This window comes from Tigriopus californicus, chromosome 7 (assembly GCF_007210705.1).
Source record: "Tigriopus californicus strain San Diego chromosome 7, Tcal_SD_v2.1, whole genome shotgun sequence".
In the NCBI taxonomy this organism is placed as follows: domain Eukaryota; kingdom Metazoa; phylum Arthropoda; class Copepoda; order Harpacticoida; family Harpacticidae; genus Tigriopus; species Tigriopus californicus.
Genome location: NC_081446.1, coordinates 12,741,924 through 12,757,790, shown reverse-complemented (window position 1 = coordinate 12,757,790; position 15,867 = coordinate 12,741,924). Strand labels below are relative to the sequence as shown.

Genomic DNA, 15,867 nt, shown 5'->3' with positions numbered 1-15,867 from the left:
GTCTTTGACCAACAAAGACAAGAACGAAAGGAGTAACTGACAACTCACGTAAGTTTAAGGTTTGATCCAGTCAGCAGAGTTGGGTTTTTTAGTTACCTTTAGTCATTTGTGGCTGCTAGTTCGGATCCATTTCAATTAGTTTTGCGGGACTCTCAGCCACATAACAGCTTTTAATGAAAGAGACCACACTGGAAATATATTCAAAAAACTCGAAAGTTTTAAGAATTAATGGTCTAGTTAAAATCAACCCAATGAAATTCAAATTCTGCTGTATCACGAAATTAACACCACCTATCATTAACCTCTACACTAACAAGGAAAAGAAGGTGGTCCAATTGTTTTTGAGTTTCCCCGTACTCGACTAGAACGTCACCGGCAACCTCTCGCCTTTGCGTATCCTAATGACTAATGAGTGAAATAAAGACCAATCAGCAACTGAACTAAAAATCATTTTAACAAACTCTGTGAAGCAATGGTCACAATATTTGGCCGAGACAATCACGTTCACATACTCCTCCACATGGTGTGATATTATTTTAGACAATGTCATTCTTGACTCACAAAGAAAAAGCCAGCACCAGTTTTGTCCCATGTAATAACTTCAGCTATTTGCTTTCCCATTGATTATTCTCTGACTATCCCACCCCCACCCCCCACATTTTCGTTTTTTTCTTTCTATCGTTTTTTGCTTGGGTTTTTGCATGATGCCCCATGGGGTTCTATGTTTTGATAGGGTTCTAGAACATTTTGCCGCGTTAAACATGTCTAGAGATAAGTTATCCATGATTCTCCCAAAAATGGTATGATCAAAAGATAACAAAAATATATTTCTACTATGTAAATGAAGAAACTTCTATTTATACGTATTCTCGCTGCATAAGGTATAACAACTACAGTGTACTAGTCATTATGCGAGAAGTGGAAGGAGGACGACGGTACGGTATAATAATATGATACTTAGTACATCTTAATATAATAAAAAGATGTTATTTTGTATTTGAAATATCTCAACTACACTGGCTGAAATGTGATCATCGATTACTTACAATTTTAATTATTGATACAACCCAACCCAAACCTAGACAACAATTTTTTTTCACCTTAGGCGGGATTCGAACCCACGCCTCTATCGGGTACATTAGACCACTTAGCTAGCATTAAACCAATTCAGAAACATCAACACGAACAAACTCATATACTGAGGATTGTGAGCAGTCCACGAACTGGCTGTTATTAACCCATAAATAAAAGTAACCCGATAACGGCTGGGGTAATATATACGTATATTATTAATCAATGATGTTCTTCATCTTTTATTATTAACCTTAATGAATAGGTTAATTTCCATGTATTCCGTGGTCGTTTTAATGACTATGACTTCAAATGTAAGAAGTTATCAGTGCTTGAAAATGTCAGTGCAATAACAATTCAATAACAATTACATCACATGTCTGACGATGGCCACAATCGAATACTGCCATATTACTTACTATTGACCATTTTCAAAATGATCTAGGGAAACGCGCAGGTGAGTTGACAGTGCCTAGTGCATATTTTAGACCTTCGACAAACACTTGTTCTCCTGAATCAAATATAATGGGAATGTTCGTTTGTGATAAAAACGTGAAATGTTCATGGAGAGTTCAAGTTTTTCCAATCGCAAAGACACACCTTTTTAACAGTGCCCAAGTTCGAATACGCAAACAGATATCAAGACCATTTTGAATTTCAATGTCACAATTAAAAACAGCTCTTCCGATCATATTCGCAATTTTGAATGCAGCGTCAAAACCTCTACCTAATACTTACAATCTGACTGAACTATTTCAATCAATCAAATGTGATCAAACAGTGCCGGATCTTACTCAATCTTTCAATGAAGATGCCATTCTAGAAAGAACAAAAAGCTGTCAAACATATTTCGAACATATTCCTTTTCAACACTGGAATCATGAAGAAACAAGACACGATTCCGCTTTCCCGCTGGCCTTCACTCACACAATTTTGGATCGGGTAGGGTCATTGGTTATTTTCGGTGCAAGAAAACCTTTTCGACTCCCACTTTACTTAGGTCAACGTGTTGGAATCATTTCTGATTGCTCACTTTCGACGTACGGATGTACACTGCATTCATGTGGCCCAAAATGCCCCAGATATCGTGTTTCGGGCTGTCAAAAGGCTACTGACTTGCTATCAACTCAAATATCCTTCAACTCTTATATTCCTTACCTCCAGAAGGATTCCGGTTTTGATGCGCCACGCCTCTTATTTGGACTCACATGTGTTGTGTTTGAACATGTTGTTAACCTTGAGCTATGAGTGGAAAATGTGGGTTCATATATCCCCAGGGGACTTTCCAATTCGATCCATAGACGAGCTTCGCAGGAATTTGAAGTTCAACAACAAAACAATCATTGACGTCCGGATCAATGAGCACCAGAATCGCCAGGGGCGGGTCTATGGGTACGACATGTAAGTCAGAACGAGATGCTATTTTTCTTGACAGTTTGGCCAATTGAAACAGCCGTTTTTAGAATCTCACACAGTACCCATCAAATTCAGAAACGTGTGATATCAAATTCACCTATTGAGCCGCCTTGCAATCTTGTCATTGCTGAGGGCGATCCTTGCGTCGCTTTGCTCAAGGATGACGTGAAGGCACTTCTTGGAACCACCATTCCACTTCATCTTTTCCATTGGTTTAGACACTCCGATGTTCCAGAGCAGCATTTCTTCGCCACGTTAGCCACAATCACGGTGATACAAGAACAACGAACCGGACAATGTAAGGTTAAAGAGTTTTAACAGATATTTTAGTGAACCCAAAACCTTCTTGAATTTGGATGGGAATGATAAGATTGGCATGGTACATTTTTTATTCGAATGCATGTAAACACAATGTGTTTTGCAAAAGAATTACCTAATTACGCAAGGTAAAGCATTGCAATTTTGAAAAGAGGTTGGTGTGCCACGGTCAATTTCTATAATTTTCATAATATTCGCCCCAACTGCTGATGACCAGAGCAGTCCAAAGAATGCAAATCAAATTGGTTCAAAAATGCAATCAGAGGCATCACATTAAGAGGAAAAATGCGAAAAATGAAGGTATTTCTAGTTCAAAATACTCCTTTTAAAAGAGCCAATTACAAGATATTCAAAGAACACAATGACATGGTGAGATAAAATACAAAAGTTGGCTTCTGAAAGCTAAAGAGACGTCATCTTGAATGGCAGTGTTGTCCAAAAAGCAAGATAATAACGCCATTCACGAGAGTGAAAAAGTCATGGAAGTGAAGCCAGCAACAATTGAATAGGTTCTCAGCAGCGGGAATGGAGCATCTGAGTCGTGAAATGAATAGATACTGGCCAACAGGACACAGATTGAATGAGGAATTTCCTATAGCTAGAGTTTGAGGAACAATCACGACCGGTTCACCCTGTCAAATGCTTTGAGGAAATCTCTTGTGGGAAGAACGAAGAGTGAATTCACTAGAGCTCACTCTAACATTGTGGGCGGAAACAGATTATCAATCCTGCTATAGTACATTCAAGTTTATGTGTTTAGTTATTTTACGCCATGACATGTCTGAGAGACACATAAAATTGATCAATTAGAAAAGAGGGCAAACCTTTTAAATGACTTGTTCGATTATGTTGAAAATCGCAGTTCGCAATCATTACGATTTGAGGCAAGTGCCACTTACAGAAATAATTAGACATGTTCATTTTTGGCATTTTGCGTCCATGTCCATATCCATGCTCTAGTGTGGTTCACGGGAACACTGATCTGCTGATGGAGCAAAGAGAGCCATACCATTTCGATACCATACCGTTTCCTTTGCAGTTTTGGCGCCCATTGTGTTCGATTTCGATCAAATAATTACTCCCAACATGTAAGCATTTAATGACAATGACAACATCCTTAGAAGAACAATGTGTGCTAAAATTTTGCCCTTTTGCTGATTTAGGATGTCCTCGGAACATGAATGCGTTCGGAGCTTTGAATGGTATCAGGGTATTCGGATGAAAAGATCCGAAAACGGAATTCCAGAAGAGAACCACTTCCATCTTCTCAGACTTTGTCATAAAAACAACGATACTTGTCAGCAGCCACACATGCTTCTGGAGACACTGAAACTCACTGAACCTCCCAAAAAGCTTCCATTTGAGGATACTGCTATTTGCATGCGGAAACAAATCATTTCCAGGAGCGCTTGTGAAAAAGCAGAGTTCAAGCGATCATGTCATGTGCATTTGAGTCATCTCCGAGAGCTACAGGACAGTCAATGCTTCTTCGGCAACTACTTTGACTCTCAAAATGAGGGCTCTAGAGCTTTAGCTTGCCAAATGAAGTCATTACTTGGACAATGAATGGTTCTTGCGCAAATATCAGAATGAAGTTAAATTTTGCGATAACCGCATTTTACAAATTGAAAGCATAAAATAGACAATCAAACGTCTAAGTTTTTGGTTATGATCGTATTTAGTTATTATCTTCTTTTGGGGTTCTTGAATCTTTCGCTTTTTGCCATATTGGCCAAAATGTGCGGACAAATGCAGCATATTGAATGTAATGAAAATTGGGATAAGCTTCACAAATTGACCTTGACTTTTAATTTGAAATTGATTCTTCAGTAAGTTTGTACTTTCCGTTCATTTCCCTTCGGTTTTTCAGTACTGCTCAGGATCCATATCATTGTGCAAAACTGTTTGGAAGAAGTCGAATTGGAAGAACGATTTATCTACATTTATTATCAAACATGTGAAAGAAATATTTTTTGACTTTTCAAAGCAGGTTCTCATTCGTTAACGAGAACAATTACTCAGTGAGCATTGGAAAAAGTCACATTTAGATTTATTGTTTAACCGAGATCCTCCTTTAGCAAAATAACGTGAAGTCATGTCATTTTTAAAAAGGCTCCAAGCAGGCATAGGCATTGACTGAATCTACAAATTTTGAATTTTGATCATTTGTAATCTATTACAGTCTCAGCGCCATTTTCTTCAACTCTAAGTCAGTTGTTGAGCCTTCTCCATCCGAATCCGAGTCATCTTCTTCGTCCTCCGGATACAAGGTGAAACTGGGTTGCTTGTTTTTGTGCCCAAAATCCAATCCACTATCGCCATTGTTGGACAACGATCGTCGCTTGGACGGCAGCTTGCCGTAATCAAAAGACACGGCATTATTATGAAGCTTGGGATTGGAGGTATCGCCAAATTTGCCCTTTTTGACCTTTTCGGCCTCTTTTTGGCTTTGGTAGCGCCTTTGCTTGTGCTGCCTTCGGTAATGAAGCTCGAGATCCCGGGATGAGCACAAGGCTGTATCCACTTCATAGGTGGAATTGAAAGCAGAGAAGTTTACCTGTAAACGGACAGAGAGACTTGACAATTCAGATTTCAAATCATTTCAATAATTTTTGTTAAAGTAATAAGTGGATTGGCAGTAGGATAAACGTATTTGAGTTGCAGGGCTACCTGGTATTTGTTGTGGTCTTTTCGGTAGATCATCATGGTTTCGAATCGATGTCCCCATAGAATCTCATCCGGTAGATATGAAGTCCGGGCTTGGAAGGTCATACTGGTAGCCTCGATTGTGCCTTCTAGTACGATGTGAATTTCAAATTTGGCGCGACGGAATTCCGTGGCGGACAATTTGTAAAACGGACTCTCATCATCGATATAATGCAGTACCGTGATGGGCCAAATCAGGAATATACAACCCTCGTTAGAGCTATCCGGAATGATTTTGAATGGAGAGACCTCATGGAACATTTCACCTTCGGAAGTAACGCGTCGGCGAATTAGTTTGGCGGATATCCGAGCCCCAACAATAAAGCTGTCCGGCCTCATATCGCCAACGCGGAACGAAAGACACAGGCGCTTGTCACGTTCGCAGATGACCGCGTTCTTGCTGAAAACCACGGTCCGAGCTCTGGAATCAACATGGGCTATCATTTAGATTGACCAATATTTTTCAATTGTGCCTGTTTGATGCTCGAAGAATAGCGAGCCGGTCACAAGTTGTTTAAGATTTGAAATGCTTTGATTTGAAACTTATTGCAAGTTGCCCTTGAAAGGTAAAGGGGAAGAGCAAGGAAAGTTCAGCATTAGTTTAGTTTAAACAGCCAACAACGTGGGAAGGAATCAGTTGGTAAGGTAAATATTATTTTGTGTCAAAAGTCAGCATTCATATTTGTGTAGTTGTTTCGATCGGTGGTACAGCCTTTTACAAAAAATGGCAGATTGAGCCATTTGATTTATAACGCGTTTGATTAATCAATAACAAAACCCCTATCTTTATATACAGTAAACCTATATTTTGTGCTGTTGCATACAAGCTATTTTCAAAAAAATGCATGATACGACAGTAACATTTATTCTAATTATGCTTTCCATCTAATCAGCTTAAAACTAGGACCACGTGAAACAGTGTGCGTATCTTCCGCTCTACAACAGAAGTGTGACCAAGCCCAATTTATGTTCTAATTAGAGCTCTAGTTATAATGACAAAAAAGTCGTTTCCTTTACAACGCTCATACTCAGCTTGAATATTTCTTATAGTGAAGAACGAAAAAGGATTGATATGAAAAAGAAGGCATTAGCTGGAATGGAATGAGACCAAACCTATTTCAAATCACTACTTCTGGATGTTGAAACCCTCTTCTGCTCATAACTCTGTGTCTGCGATGCATTACATACATAATCATTATGAACGTATTGCCAATCATAGGACCAAACTGAGCAACGGCAATGGTTATATATCTATTGAAAGACATTGCATTCATTTTGCTTTCATGGTTCAAACCATAACTTTTAAATTATTAAGCCCTGTAGGTTAACTGAGGCAAGGATGTCTTTAACATATCTAATCTGCCTCATATTATTGAGTTTTCAATTGAAGCACCTACATAACGTATTTGTTCTGACCAATGAAAAATAATTTGCGATATTTTCCTTCCTCTTGGTGGTACCCGAAGGTAGAAGTGTGGAATATTCAATAATTCATCGTATATATTCGATTGAAAATCTGTTAAATGATCATTAACCCCTGTATATGAATCGTGCAGAAACAGAGGAAAAATATCTTTCAAGAGATGGAACGAATTGCCACATATGCCTTGTTATTTTTATATGCCTTATTATTACGCCTTACCTTTTATTGGGTGTGGAGAGCTTGGCAAAGACGAGGCCGACCATAAAGGCCTGGATGAGGCATCCCAAGACACTTTGGGTAGACATGACGGCCATAGCCAATGGACACTCAGTGCTGGTTTGTCTGGTTCCATAACCAATGGTATGCTGAGTTTCCAACGAGAACAAGAACGAGGCAAAAATGCCGTCGATGGCCCAAATACACGGGACCCATCCCGAATCGGCCTGATTGTCCGGGAGATGCTCAAGTTCAAAATCTCCATGGATCAAGCAAATCAGGTAGTAGATCACGGCGTACAACCACCATGAGACGTAGAAGCTGCCCGCAAACAGGCACAAACTCAAGCCCCAACTATAAAATGACACACATAATGCTAGTACATCGGAATTAATCTATAATAACTGGTGCAGCACCCGGATTTAGGGTATTTTGTCCAGGGAGAATTTAGGCAAACATCACAGCCAACTTACTCCGTGATCCAATTGAATTGTCAGCTATTCAGTGCACTTGTATTACAAAACTAAAAAAGATGTCAAATTTGGTGTAGTTATGTCACTGAACAACTCGACTCAATATTAGAATATCATTCGCTTCAACAAGCCGGCAAATTGAAATAAATAACAAATTGAATCCAAGCATGATGCAGGTTGGCTAGGCATTTTTCTATAATTAAGCTCCATAGAGTGAGGTCAGCGATTGAATTTCTCTTCTCTTCTCAAGGATAATTGGCTGCAAATGGGAACCCTGAGGTCAATCAATTACCTGGAGTCCACCAAAGTAGTGTATATATCCGTGAGATAGCGACGTTTTTTCTTGGAGATGTTCTTATACTTCACATTGGCATCCCCACCCTTTTCGCAAACCCGCCGTTTTCTCGATTTTTGAACTTTGCGAAATTTGGACAAGAAGGACCCGGTTTCATCTTGCAGTAATTGGCTGTCCTTAACCTCTGCATCCTCCATGGACTTCCAACGGTTGTAAGCCTCGCCAAATTGACCTTGGTGGGACTGAAAACATAAAACGAGGATGATAAAACAGTCATTTTGTCCCATGTGGATGAGGAGTACATGCATTTCAAGATATTCCAGTATTTTTGTCCTTGTCCATTTGCCTTCTCCAAACTCGACACAGATGTGCTCCGTCACATACTTACTGTACATGCACTTTATAAAGACGGAGAGCCACATTTCCCATTCAATTACTGTCAAACCTGACCTCTTGAACTTGAAACAACGAGGAATCTCTCTATTGATCTATCTAAATCCATCCTGCAAATCAACATCAGAACACATTGTGATTGGGTTTCATACCAATGAATAGGAGAGCTTCCTGGATTGCTCAGGCATGACATTGAAGGTAGTTGGGATCTTGGCACCCGTGCTCGACCATGAAGGGATGTTCTCATCCACAGTCATGTACTGATCCACCACACTATTGCTGTTGGAGATGGAATCCGTTTCGGAGCCAGGCTTGATAATGGCTTGGTCCCCGCGGTGCTTGGCTCTCTCATCGGCATTGCCTGTAAATATGGATTCTGTTTTTCCAATCAAGATAGCCATTTTCAATTGAATTTAATTAGCGACGGTGAAAAGCGATGGTAAAGGAACATTTTTGGCGAATTTCGAACTATCATCTACCCAACTTCCTTGATTGTAACTATATTTTTTTAGGCCACTGCCAACCATTTTCTTTGGGCCTTCTCGAAAGTATAATTCAAATGTAAAAAGAGACACTAGCTTGCACAAAAATGTTCTTGACAGTTTGGCGGTTTTGGGGCTCAAGTGTTGATCAAGAATCCAGAACAAAGTTACCAAAGGTTTGAAATAGTTTGCCCTTTTTTTAAAGAAGTTTCACACATTGTGTTAATAAAACGCTGTCATAAATCCCACAAAACTACGTACAGTGTGAACCGGATTTTCTGACGAATAAGTTGACAGTGCTAAATAGGAATTGACGACCCAGTGCAGATTAAAGTGAGTAATATGACGAAAGATTTTACAAAGCTGAATGTCGGACTCATAAAATCCCAGCTCAAAGCCAAGACTTTGGAATAAGGTAAAATCTTGTTTATACCCTAACTCCTTCAAAACGGAAATGCTTTATTTTCGACGGATATAGTTTTTTAAGGCCCTGCCTAAATGCCCATTGAAATGATTTGGTCTAATAAATTGATAATATTACGTATTGAATGGTTGATTTACGCTACAAGAACAATGGTTGGTCTGGCATAAGGCTAAAGAGTACAAATGGCAGAGAATGGACGCACAGATCTTGGGCACTTCATTTTCTCTCCGTTCCTTGAATAAAGTGGCGTGATTTCGAAAGGTGTTCATTTTCAACCATTAGCTCTCTGTCATTAGTTAAAGTTTAGTGTTACGATCTCTCACCTTCGACAATTTTAGCAATCTTGTCTTCAACACGGGACTGAAGAGGTTGGAGTTCTGGCAAAGGATCATCTTCGTTCGCTTCAATGTGATTATTGGACGACTTAAAGCTCCCTTCCTCAACTTGTTTGGCCTTGTCATCCATATTGTTGATGAAAGGTTAGTTGTTGTCTGTTTAAAGCACCATTTTTAGTGTCTCACTCGTTCCAATAGTTGTGAGATAACTATAAATTCAGTCCAGTTTCGGGCGCTTCTGTCTGCTTCTGTTACCTCTCTGCCTTCCCAATCGAGACTGAAAGAAGGGAAAAACTAGTTTGGGCCGTCTTTTGTACGTTGCCTAAGATGATCGAACCTTGGTCTTCCTGCTCTTCCCTAAGATCTGTGCAGGGCTTGCCATGCACTTTATCATCATAGTTATCTCGTGTACGTCGACCATCCATCTTGGACGGCCAACAATCTACTACCACAAGAATCCTGAGGCCATCTTTAACCAGAGAAGAGGGACGACCATGATGAGCAGACTCCAGCAGCCTCAGGTGAGTTGGTTAGACAGACAATCAAAGTTTGGTGTCGGCTCATTTTCGTGCCTTTAAATTTGAGGTGTGTGTGTGTGTGCATGACTCTGGACATTGTAGAAATCATGCAGGCGTGTGGATACATTATGTTTTATATGTTGAAAATTGGATGGTGATTGAGGGGGTTAGATGGACCCTGAGGTTGTTCACCAGGTGGTTTTAGGTCAGTTCTTTGGCTCTTGATAGAACGTGGTTGACGTGGAAATGTTTGCATTATTTGAAAGAAAAATGAATTAATGATAAATTCAAAGTAGGGGGATTTATACAATTTGAGTTTGTCAAACTTCAGGTCATCAGCTTGATTAAGAACCTCAATTCCAAGTTCCGCCTAATTTCTTTGTTTTTCATAGATCACTGGTGGTCTATGTGTTGTTACATGTCTATTTCAAAATAGTTTGTTCGCTAATCGAAACAGAAAAGTAAATGTCTCGTCTTATGTTGTTGTTGTTGGATAAGAATTTTTTTTTTTTTTTACTTTTTTGGAGTTGGAGGCTTAACGTGCGTTTTGCGAGCACCTTCAAGCCTTCGGGAATTCAGACTTGTTAGAACAGTGAAGTCCTCTTCCCTTTTTCGGGATTCTTCTTTACTCAATATGCTTTGCACAAACATTCCTAGAGAATATTTAAAAGTTGAGCCTTTAGCATCTTTTAAGCCAGACTAGAACAAGTTTCGAGTCAAGAATCCTGGTCAATCCTAAATTCAAGGGCTAGCCCTATCCGAATACTCAAATTTGTTGTTAGATCAGAAATCATATGAATTTAATAATTCATATGAAAAGTAAATTAGTTTTTTATTCTTGAACTTCTGGGAACATCATTCCCAGTAGGGTAAGGATATCCGCAAAAATGTTAATACAATTAAATCAACGATCCCATATTCCTCTCTAGAACCCAAGAGCAGAATTGAACTAGACATCTAGCAGACTACCATAATCTTGACCATTCCTATCACAAATTAATTTTCTATCACAAGAATATGAAGAGATACTGGCATTACTACTACCAAGCTTCTGAAGTGGAGCAATGAAGATGATGAAAAGGAGAGGCCCAAAAATGGAGCCCTGAGGAACACCCGAATTGATATCATGTATGTCGCTGCCTTAACCAATTGCTTCCCTACCAGAAATTAAACTTCTTAACCTTGCTTTGGATCCAGAGAGAGAGAGCAATAGAGAAAGATAGAGCAGGACAGCTGCATATGCACATGTGCATGCAATACAAGTATACACCATCTCCCCTCACATATTGGAAGTATCCTCTTTCTCAGAAGTTTGAATAAGTATTTGGGAAGAAATAAAATCGCTGGATTTGCTTAATTTGTAAGATATGCGCAAAACGTTGTTTCTTGAAACAACTCGTTTCTTCCAACGCAGGTGGAGTTAGCCAATAAGGTATCAAATATCTTCCCACGCAATAATTAACGAGAAACATAATGATGACTCAAGGTGTAGAAAAGGTTGATAAGAAGACCAGTATTTCGATTGGAACAATCCAAGTCCAAAGAATTGGAAGCCATGGTTGGTAATAGTCCCCTTAGGCTGCACAAAATATGTTTTACGTTCTGCACTCCTGAGGGCGCTTTGTTATTCAGCCTCTACCAAATAGAGGGCCGAATGGGCCGATTCCTTGTTATTGAATTATAATGCGTTTGTGTTGTTGTTGACCAATTCTATCAAAATCTTATTTTCTATTAGCGCCTCGGGTCACATAATGTCCGGAAAAGAAATTACGTGCAAGGCAAGAGTAGTTTGTGTAGCAATCTACCGTGCCTCTTCCCGTTTTCTTTGGGCCGTGTGACGTTGCAAATAAGAGCCCTTATTGCAAGAGTAAAAGGGCGGGAGAGCGTGGGTATCCTCCATGGTACAAGGTGGGCATCATCCACAAAACAGGGTGGGCATCATCCACAATACAAGGTGGAATTCTCCATGATAAAGGATGGGCATCATCCACAAAACAGGGTGGGCATCATCCACAATACAGGGTGGGCATCATCCACAATTCAAGATGGGGATCATGTACAATCCACGGGAGCATTCTCCACATTACAGGGTGGGTGGGCATCCCCCACAATACAGGTTGGGCATCATCCACAATTCACGGTGGGCATCCTGCACAATACAGTGTGGGCATCATCCACAATTCACGGTGGGCATCCTCCACAATACAGTGTGGGCATCATCCACAATTGACAGTGGGCGAGAGAGAGATAGAGAGAGATGCGTATGCGCATGTGCATGCAATACAAGTACACAACAGTTTGGTTTAGATTTTCACGGGTTTTATTAACCACTACAAGGAATGTAATTCCAGGTACTCTTAAAATAAAAATTATGATTTGTCTAACTCTTAAATTCTAAACTTTATACAATCATTGGTCTACCAACGAATTCGAAAATTAAATTCAACTCTCTAATTTCTATTTGGAAAAGTCGGTAAAAAAGGGAGGTTTTTTTACAATAAAAAATCATTTAGTGAACAAACAATGACACTACGTTCCAGAAGAGAACCAAATGCTTACCATAATGTCCGTGTCAATTAAAAGAGTGCCTCAATGTCAAGCATTGCAAGAAAGAAATCTCAATTTCTTGTAAATAAAATGAAGAAGCTCAGTGGAAATATGTGGAATGTAATTAAGTACCTATTATTTTGCAACTGAAACAAATGCAACAAAAAGGCTAAAAGGGGCTTAGAATGAACAATTACCAATGTATCAACTTTTTTTGCAAGTCAAAACAACCCGTATTCTTATGTTTTACACCTTTTTCGCATTTTCGCAACTTTCTTCACATTTTCTCAACTTTTATCGCATTTTCCCCCTTGAAAATATCATTTTGGCCAAAAAGGCAACTTTCATTTAGGTCTACTCATGATTTTCTAGTCACTCAATGACCTGCACTCTATATGCTCGATTTTATTGTGGGACACATTTTAGGTTTTTGAGTAATGGGGAACCCTAACTCAAGGCCATGATGATCTGACAGATTACTAGGTGTCACATGGACATACTGGATCAGATCAGGGTCATTGGAAAAGACCAAATCGAGAACGTTGTTCTCTGTGGTGACCACACCAACATGCTGGGCGAAATTGCGCAAGATCGCAAACTCCGCTCAAGATCACAAAACTTTTCGAATGACTGAGATTTCGATTTTGAGATAGGAATATACCCATCGGGCCTAGCCTCACACTCTACGACGCTAGCCGGAAAATTAAAGTACCCTACAAAGAAAACTTTCGAGCAAATCGCCTGATCCAAGTGAATTGGAGAGCTGACATAAAAGAGGTTACTGAACAAGAGAGGGGCCGATATACTGTGATATAATCAGCCAAGTGTTACTCAAACGCATTATAATTCAATAAAGAGGAATCAGCCCAATCGGCCCTTCATTTGGTAGAGGCTGACTCACAAAGCGCCCCCTGAAGTGCCGCACCTAAACCATATTTCCTGCAGTGTAAAAGGGGCTATGAACACGCTCTGTCTATCTACGATGAATTTCTCAAGAAGCTTGATCTTTACAAGTGCCGTATTTTTGGAAATAAGACAATACAAATTCAGATTAAGTCCTTTTACGGGCTGATTGTTCTTCGATGGACTAGAGTTATCAAAACTTTGACTTGGCCTTCTAACCTTAATAATTCCTGCTTTTGGACAAAATTGATAATTAAAATTAAAAGGTAGAGGTGGGAAAACATTTGAGGAGGAGTTTAAAGAGGAGAAGAAACTTTGGCCGCCACCTGAGCTTACGACCTAAGTGATGCATTAGGCTCAGAGTAACCAGAGGATGAGATTGAATTGTTTAAACAACACGAGGACGAACTTTGAAAAACTGTGCATCATTAATAGTAGCTCTTATCAGTGTATTAATCCACTAAAAACCTATTAGAAGATCGTATTTTTAAAATCGTTATTGAAAGACATGGTGAGCATTCTTAGTAACGCCTTCAATCAAAATTTCATAAAAATCCATGGAATAGACTCTGACATATTACCTTCAAAAGTTGTAATTTGCACCAAATTTGGCTGCAAAATGCTCTGGTTATACCTTATAGAAATTGCCAAGAAATATAATTTGCTTTTTCAATGCCCTAAAAATAAATAAAAATGTCCCACTTTCAAAAGTATGCAGAAAAAGCAAAAAATACTTTATAATATCAGTTAAAAAATATTTATAATGAACAATTCGTAACTATAACATCATAATCGTTAATCATGAGTTCATTTGTTTGTGATCTTGAAGTTTAAGGCATTTTTATTACCATTTGATGAATAAGTTTTTGGTACGTAGAAAATGATCTGAGCAAAAAGGGACAGACTTGAAAATTCAACTGGCAAATGTATCCTTGTAAGATTTCAACCACATGATTGGCTAGTCTAGCTTTCCAAGTTTAAGGAATTCGAAATTTCAAATCCTGAGTTGATTTTAGGTGCCAATGTTAATTGTTAATTGGCATTTGCGCAAGCACTTAATCAGGAATTATAACCACCGTGCCTACGTAATATTTGTACGAATAGCTATTCATTCAATAGCGAGGGCTTTTTTGTGTCTATAGTTTAACAAGTGCGACCTGAAGGTAGTAAAGACTGTCAAGACACATTGAACCCGTTCGCCATTTCATTCTCTCGAGTTTGAAGAGAAGAGCAAGGGCTTGACCAAGCTTCTCTTCACACGATAGAGAGGGAATGAAAAGGCAAAGAAGTTTTAGTTGTTGGCCTTGTCAACTACTTGAAATCCGAATATGAATAAACTACATCTACAAAAAAATCGGCTATAGAATACAGTTTTCTTTTATGGGACCCGGTTTCCAAAATATGATTTTCACTCAAAACCGCTCAAAGCCAACTCTGACGTGTGGAAAGGTTCTTTCTCTTCACGAGTGACTGGAAATTTGCTTTACAGCCACTCGTAAACACAGAGCCATGAAATGAAGCTTCTAATAGTAAGGTTTGGTTTCCTTTGCGTGCATGAAAAACGGTTCTTGTAAATGAAAATAGGTGGGCCAGCAACTGAGTAGAAGAGGGGAAAGACCAATGAACCCTGAGGTCACTAAATTTTAAAATAGAGCAATTATGATTTTAGAACTATTCTTGGCTTCTTTTGATCCCATAGTACAAGCTGAAAATAGTTGAAAACCCACAATTCCTGATTGGCCGAGGATAGGGATCTCCTTTCAAGGTTCCAATTCAGATTCTGGCGGAGCCGCTCTACCACCGCGGCAGCTACTCTCCTCTATGAAATTGTGCACTTGAACATCAGCAATAAGAGGAGAATGTATGGATGCTTTGTAGATTTCTCCAAAGCATTCGACCGGGTGGACCGAAAACGGTAATCCCTCAAACTCCAAATGTGGGGAGTTTCGCGTTCAATTTGTGTCCTGCTGTCCAACATCTATGCGGGACTCAGATGCTCCATCCGTTCTGGTGAGGACCTATCCCCCTGCTACTTCACTTCCACTGGCCTTCCGCAGGGGGATCCACTATCGCCAATCCAATTCAACCTATATGTATCCGACCTGCCCCAAGCCCTCAAACACCAAGGTTATGGTACAATATCTTCAATATGCAGATGACCTGGTTCTGTTAAGTGATTCAGCCGTAGAAGTGCAAAATGCCATCAATACTCTCCAAAGTTACCGCCAAGTCAATTCCATCAAGTTGAAGGCCAAGGTTTTCCATAAAGGTCGTCTGCCTTCCATCTCCTTCCATATCAACAATAGTCTAATTGAAATCTTCAATCTTTTGAACTATGTAGGTTTCA

At 39.4% G+C, this 15,867-nt stretch overlaps 2 protein-coding genes across 3 annotated transcripts; one reads left to right on the top strand and one right to left on the bottom strand.

The window, feature by feature from the left end:
- Positions 1–1,640: 1,640 nt before the first annotated feature.
- On the top strand, positions 1,641–4,791 carry LOC131883694 (N-acetyllactosaminide beta-1,6-N-acetylglucosaminyl-transferase-like). 2 transcript variants are annotated; one of them, XM_059231213.1, is made up of 5 exons: positions 1,641–2,013; positions 2,236–2,472; positions 2,535–2,785; positions 3,845–3,893; positions 3,969–4,791. In XM_059231213.1, the coding sequence occupies exons 1-5, from the start codon at positions 1,952–1,954 to the stop codon at positions 4,369–4,371; spliced, it is 1,002 nt and encodes a 333-aa protein (XP_059087196.1). In that variant the 5' UTR covers positions 1,641–1,951; the 3' UTR covers positions 4,372–4,791. The 2 variants fall into 2 exon arrangements, with proteins under 2 accessions (XP_059087196.1, XP_059087195.1); XM_059231212.1 differs by having other exon boundaries at positions 1,642–2,013; positions 2,072–2,472.
- LOC131883693 (G protein-activated inward rectifier potassium channel 3-like) lies at positions 4,733–9,834 on the bottom strand. The gene is made up of 6 exons (XM_059231211.1): positions 9,541–9,834; positions 8,464–8,672; positions 7,916–8,160; positions 7,154–7,504; positions 5,476–5,932; positions 4,733–5,362 (listed from the first exon to the last, which is right to left on the bottom strand). Exons 1-6 carry the CDS (start codon positions 9,680–9,682, stop codon positions 4,982–4,984), a joined length of 1,785 nt encoding a protein of 594 aa, XP_059087194.1. The 5' UTR covers positions 9,683–9,834; the 3' UTR covers positions 4,733–4,981.
- Positions 9,835–15,867: the final 6,033 nt, after the last annotated feature.

What these genes read in the sequence shown, in the direction of transcription:
- LOC131883694 (XM_059231212.1), top strand. Translation starts at nt 1,732, where the DNA reads ATGTCACAATTAAAAACAGCTCTTCCGATCATATTCGCAATTTTGAAT. An exon ending in CGGGTCTATGGGTACGACAT is followed by an intron (nt 2,473 to 2,534) that starts GTAAGTCAGAAC and finishes AGCCGTTTTTAG; the next exon opens with AATCTCACACAGTACCCATC. An exon ending in AGAACAACGAACCGGACAAT is followed by an intron (nt 2,786 to 3,844) that starts GTAAGGTTAAAG and finishes TTTCCTTTGCAG; the next exon opens with TTTTGGCGCCCATTGTGTTC.
- LOC131883693 (XM_059231211.1), bottom strand. Translation starts at nt 9,682, where the DNA reads ATGGATGACAAGGCCAAACAAGTTGAGGAAGGGAGCTTTAAGTCGTCC. An exon ending in GGAAGCTCTCCTATTCATTG is followed by an intron (nt 8,161 to 8,463) that starts GTATGAAACCCA and finishes TTATGTTTTCAG; the next exon opens with TCCCACCAAGGTCAATTTGG. An exon ending in AAGACCACAACAAATACCAG is followed by an intron (nt 5,363 to 5,475) that starts GTAGCCCTGCAA and finishes GTCCGTTTACAG; the next exon opens with GTAAACTTCTCTGCTTTCAA.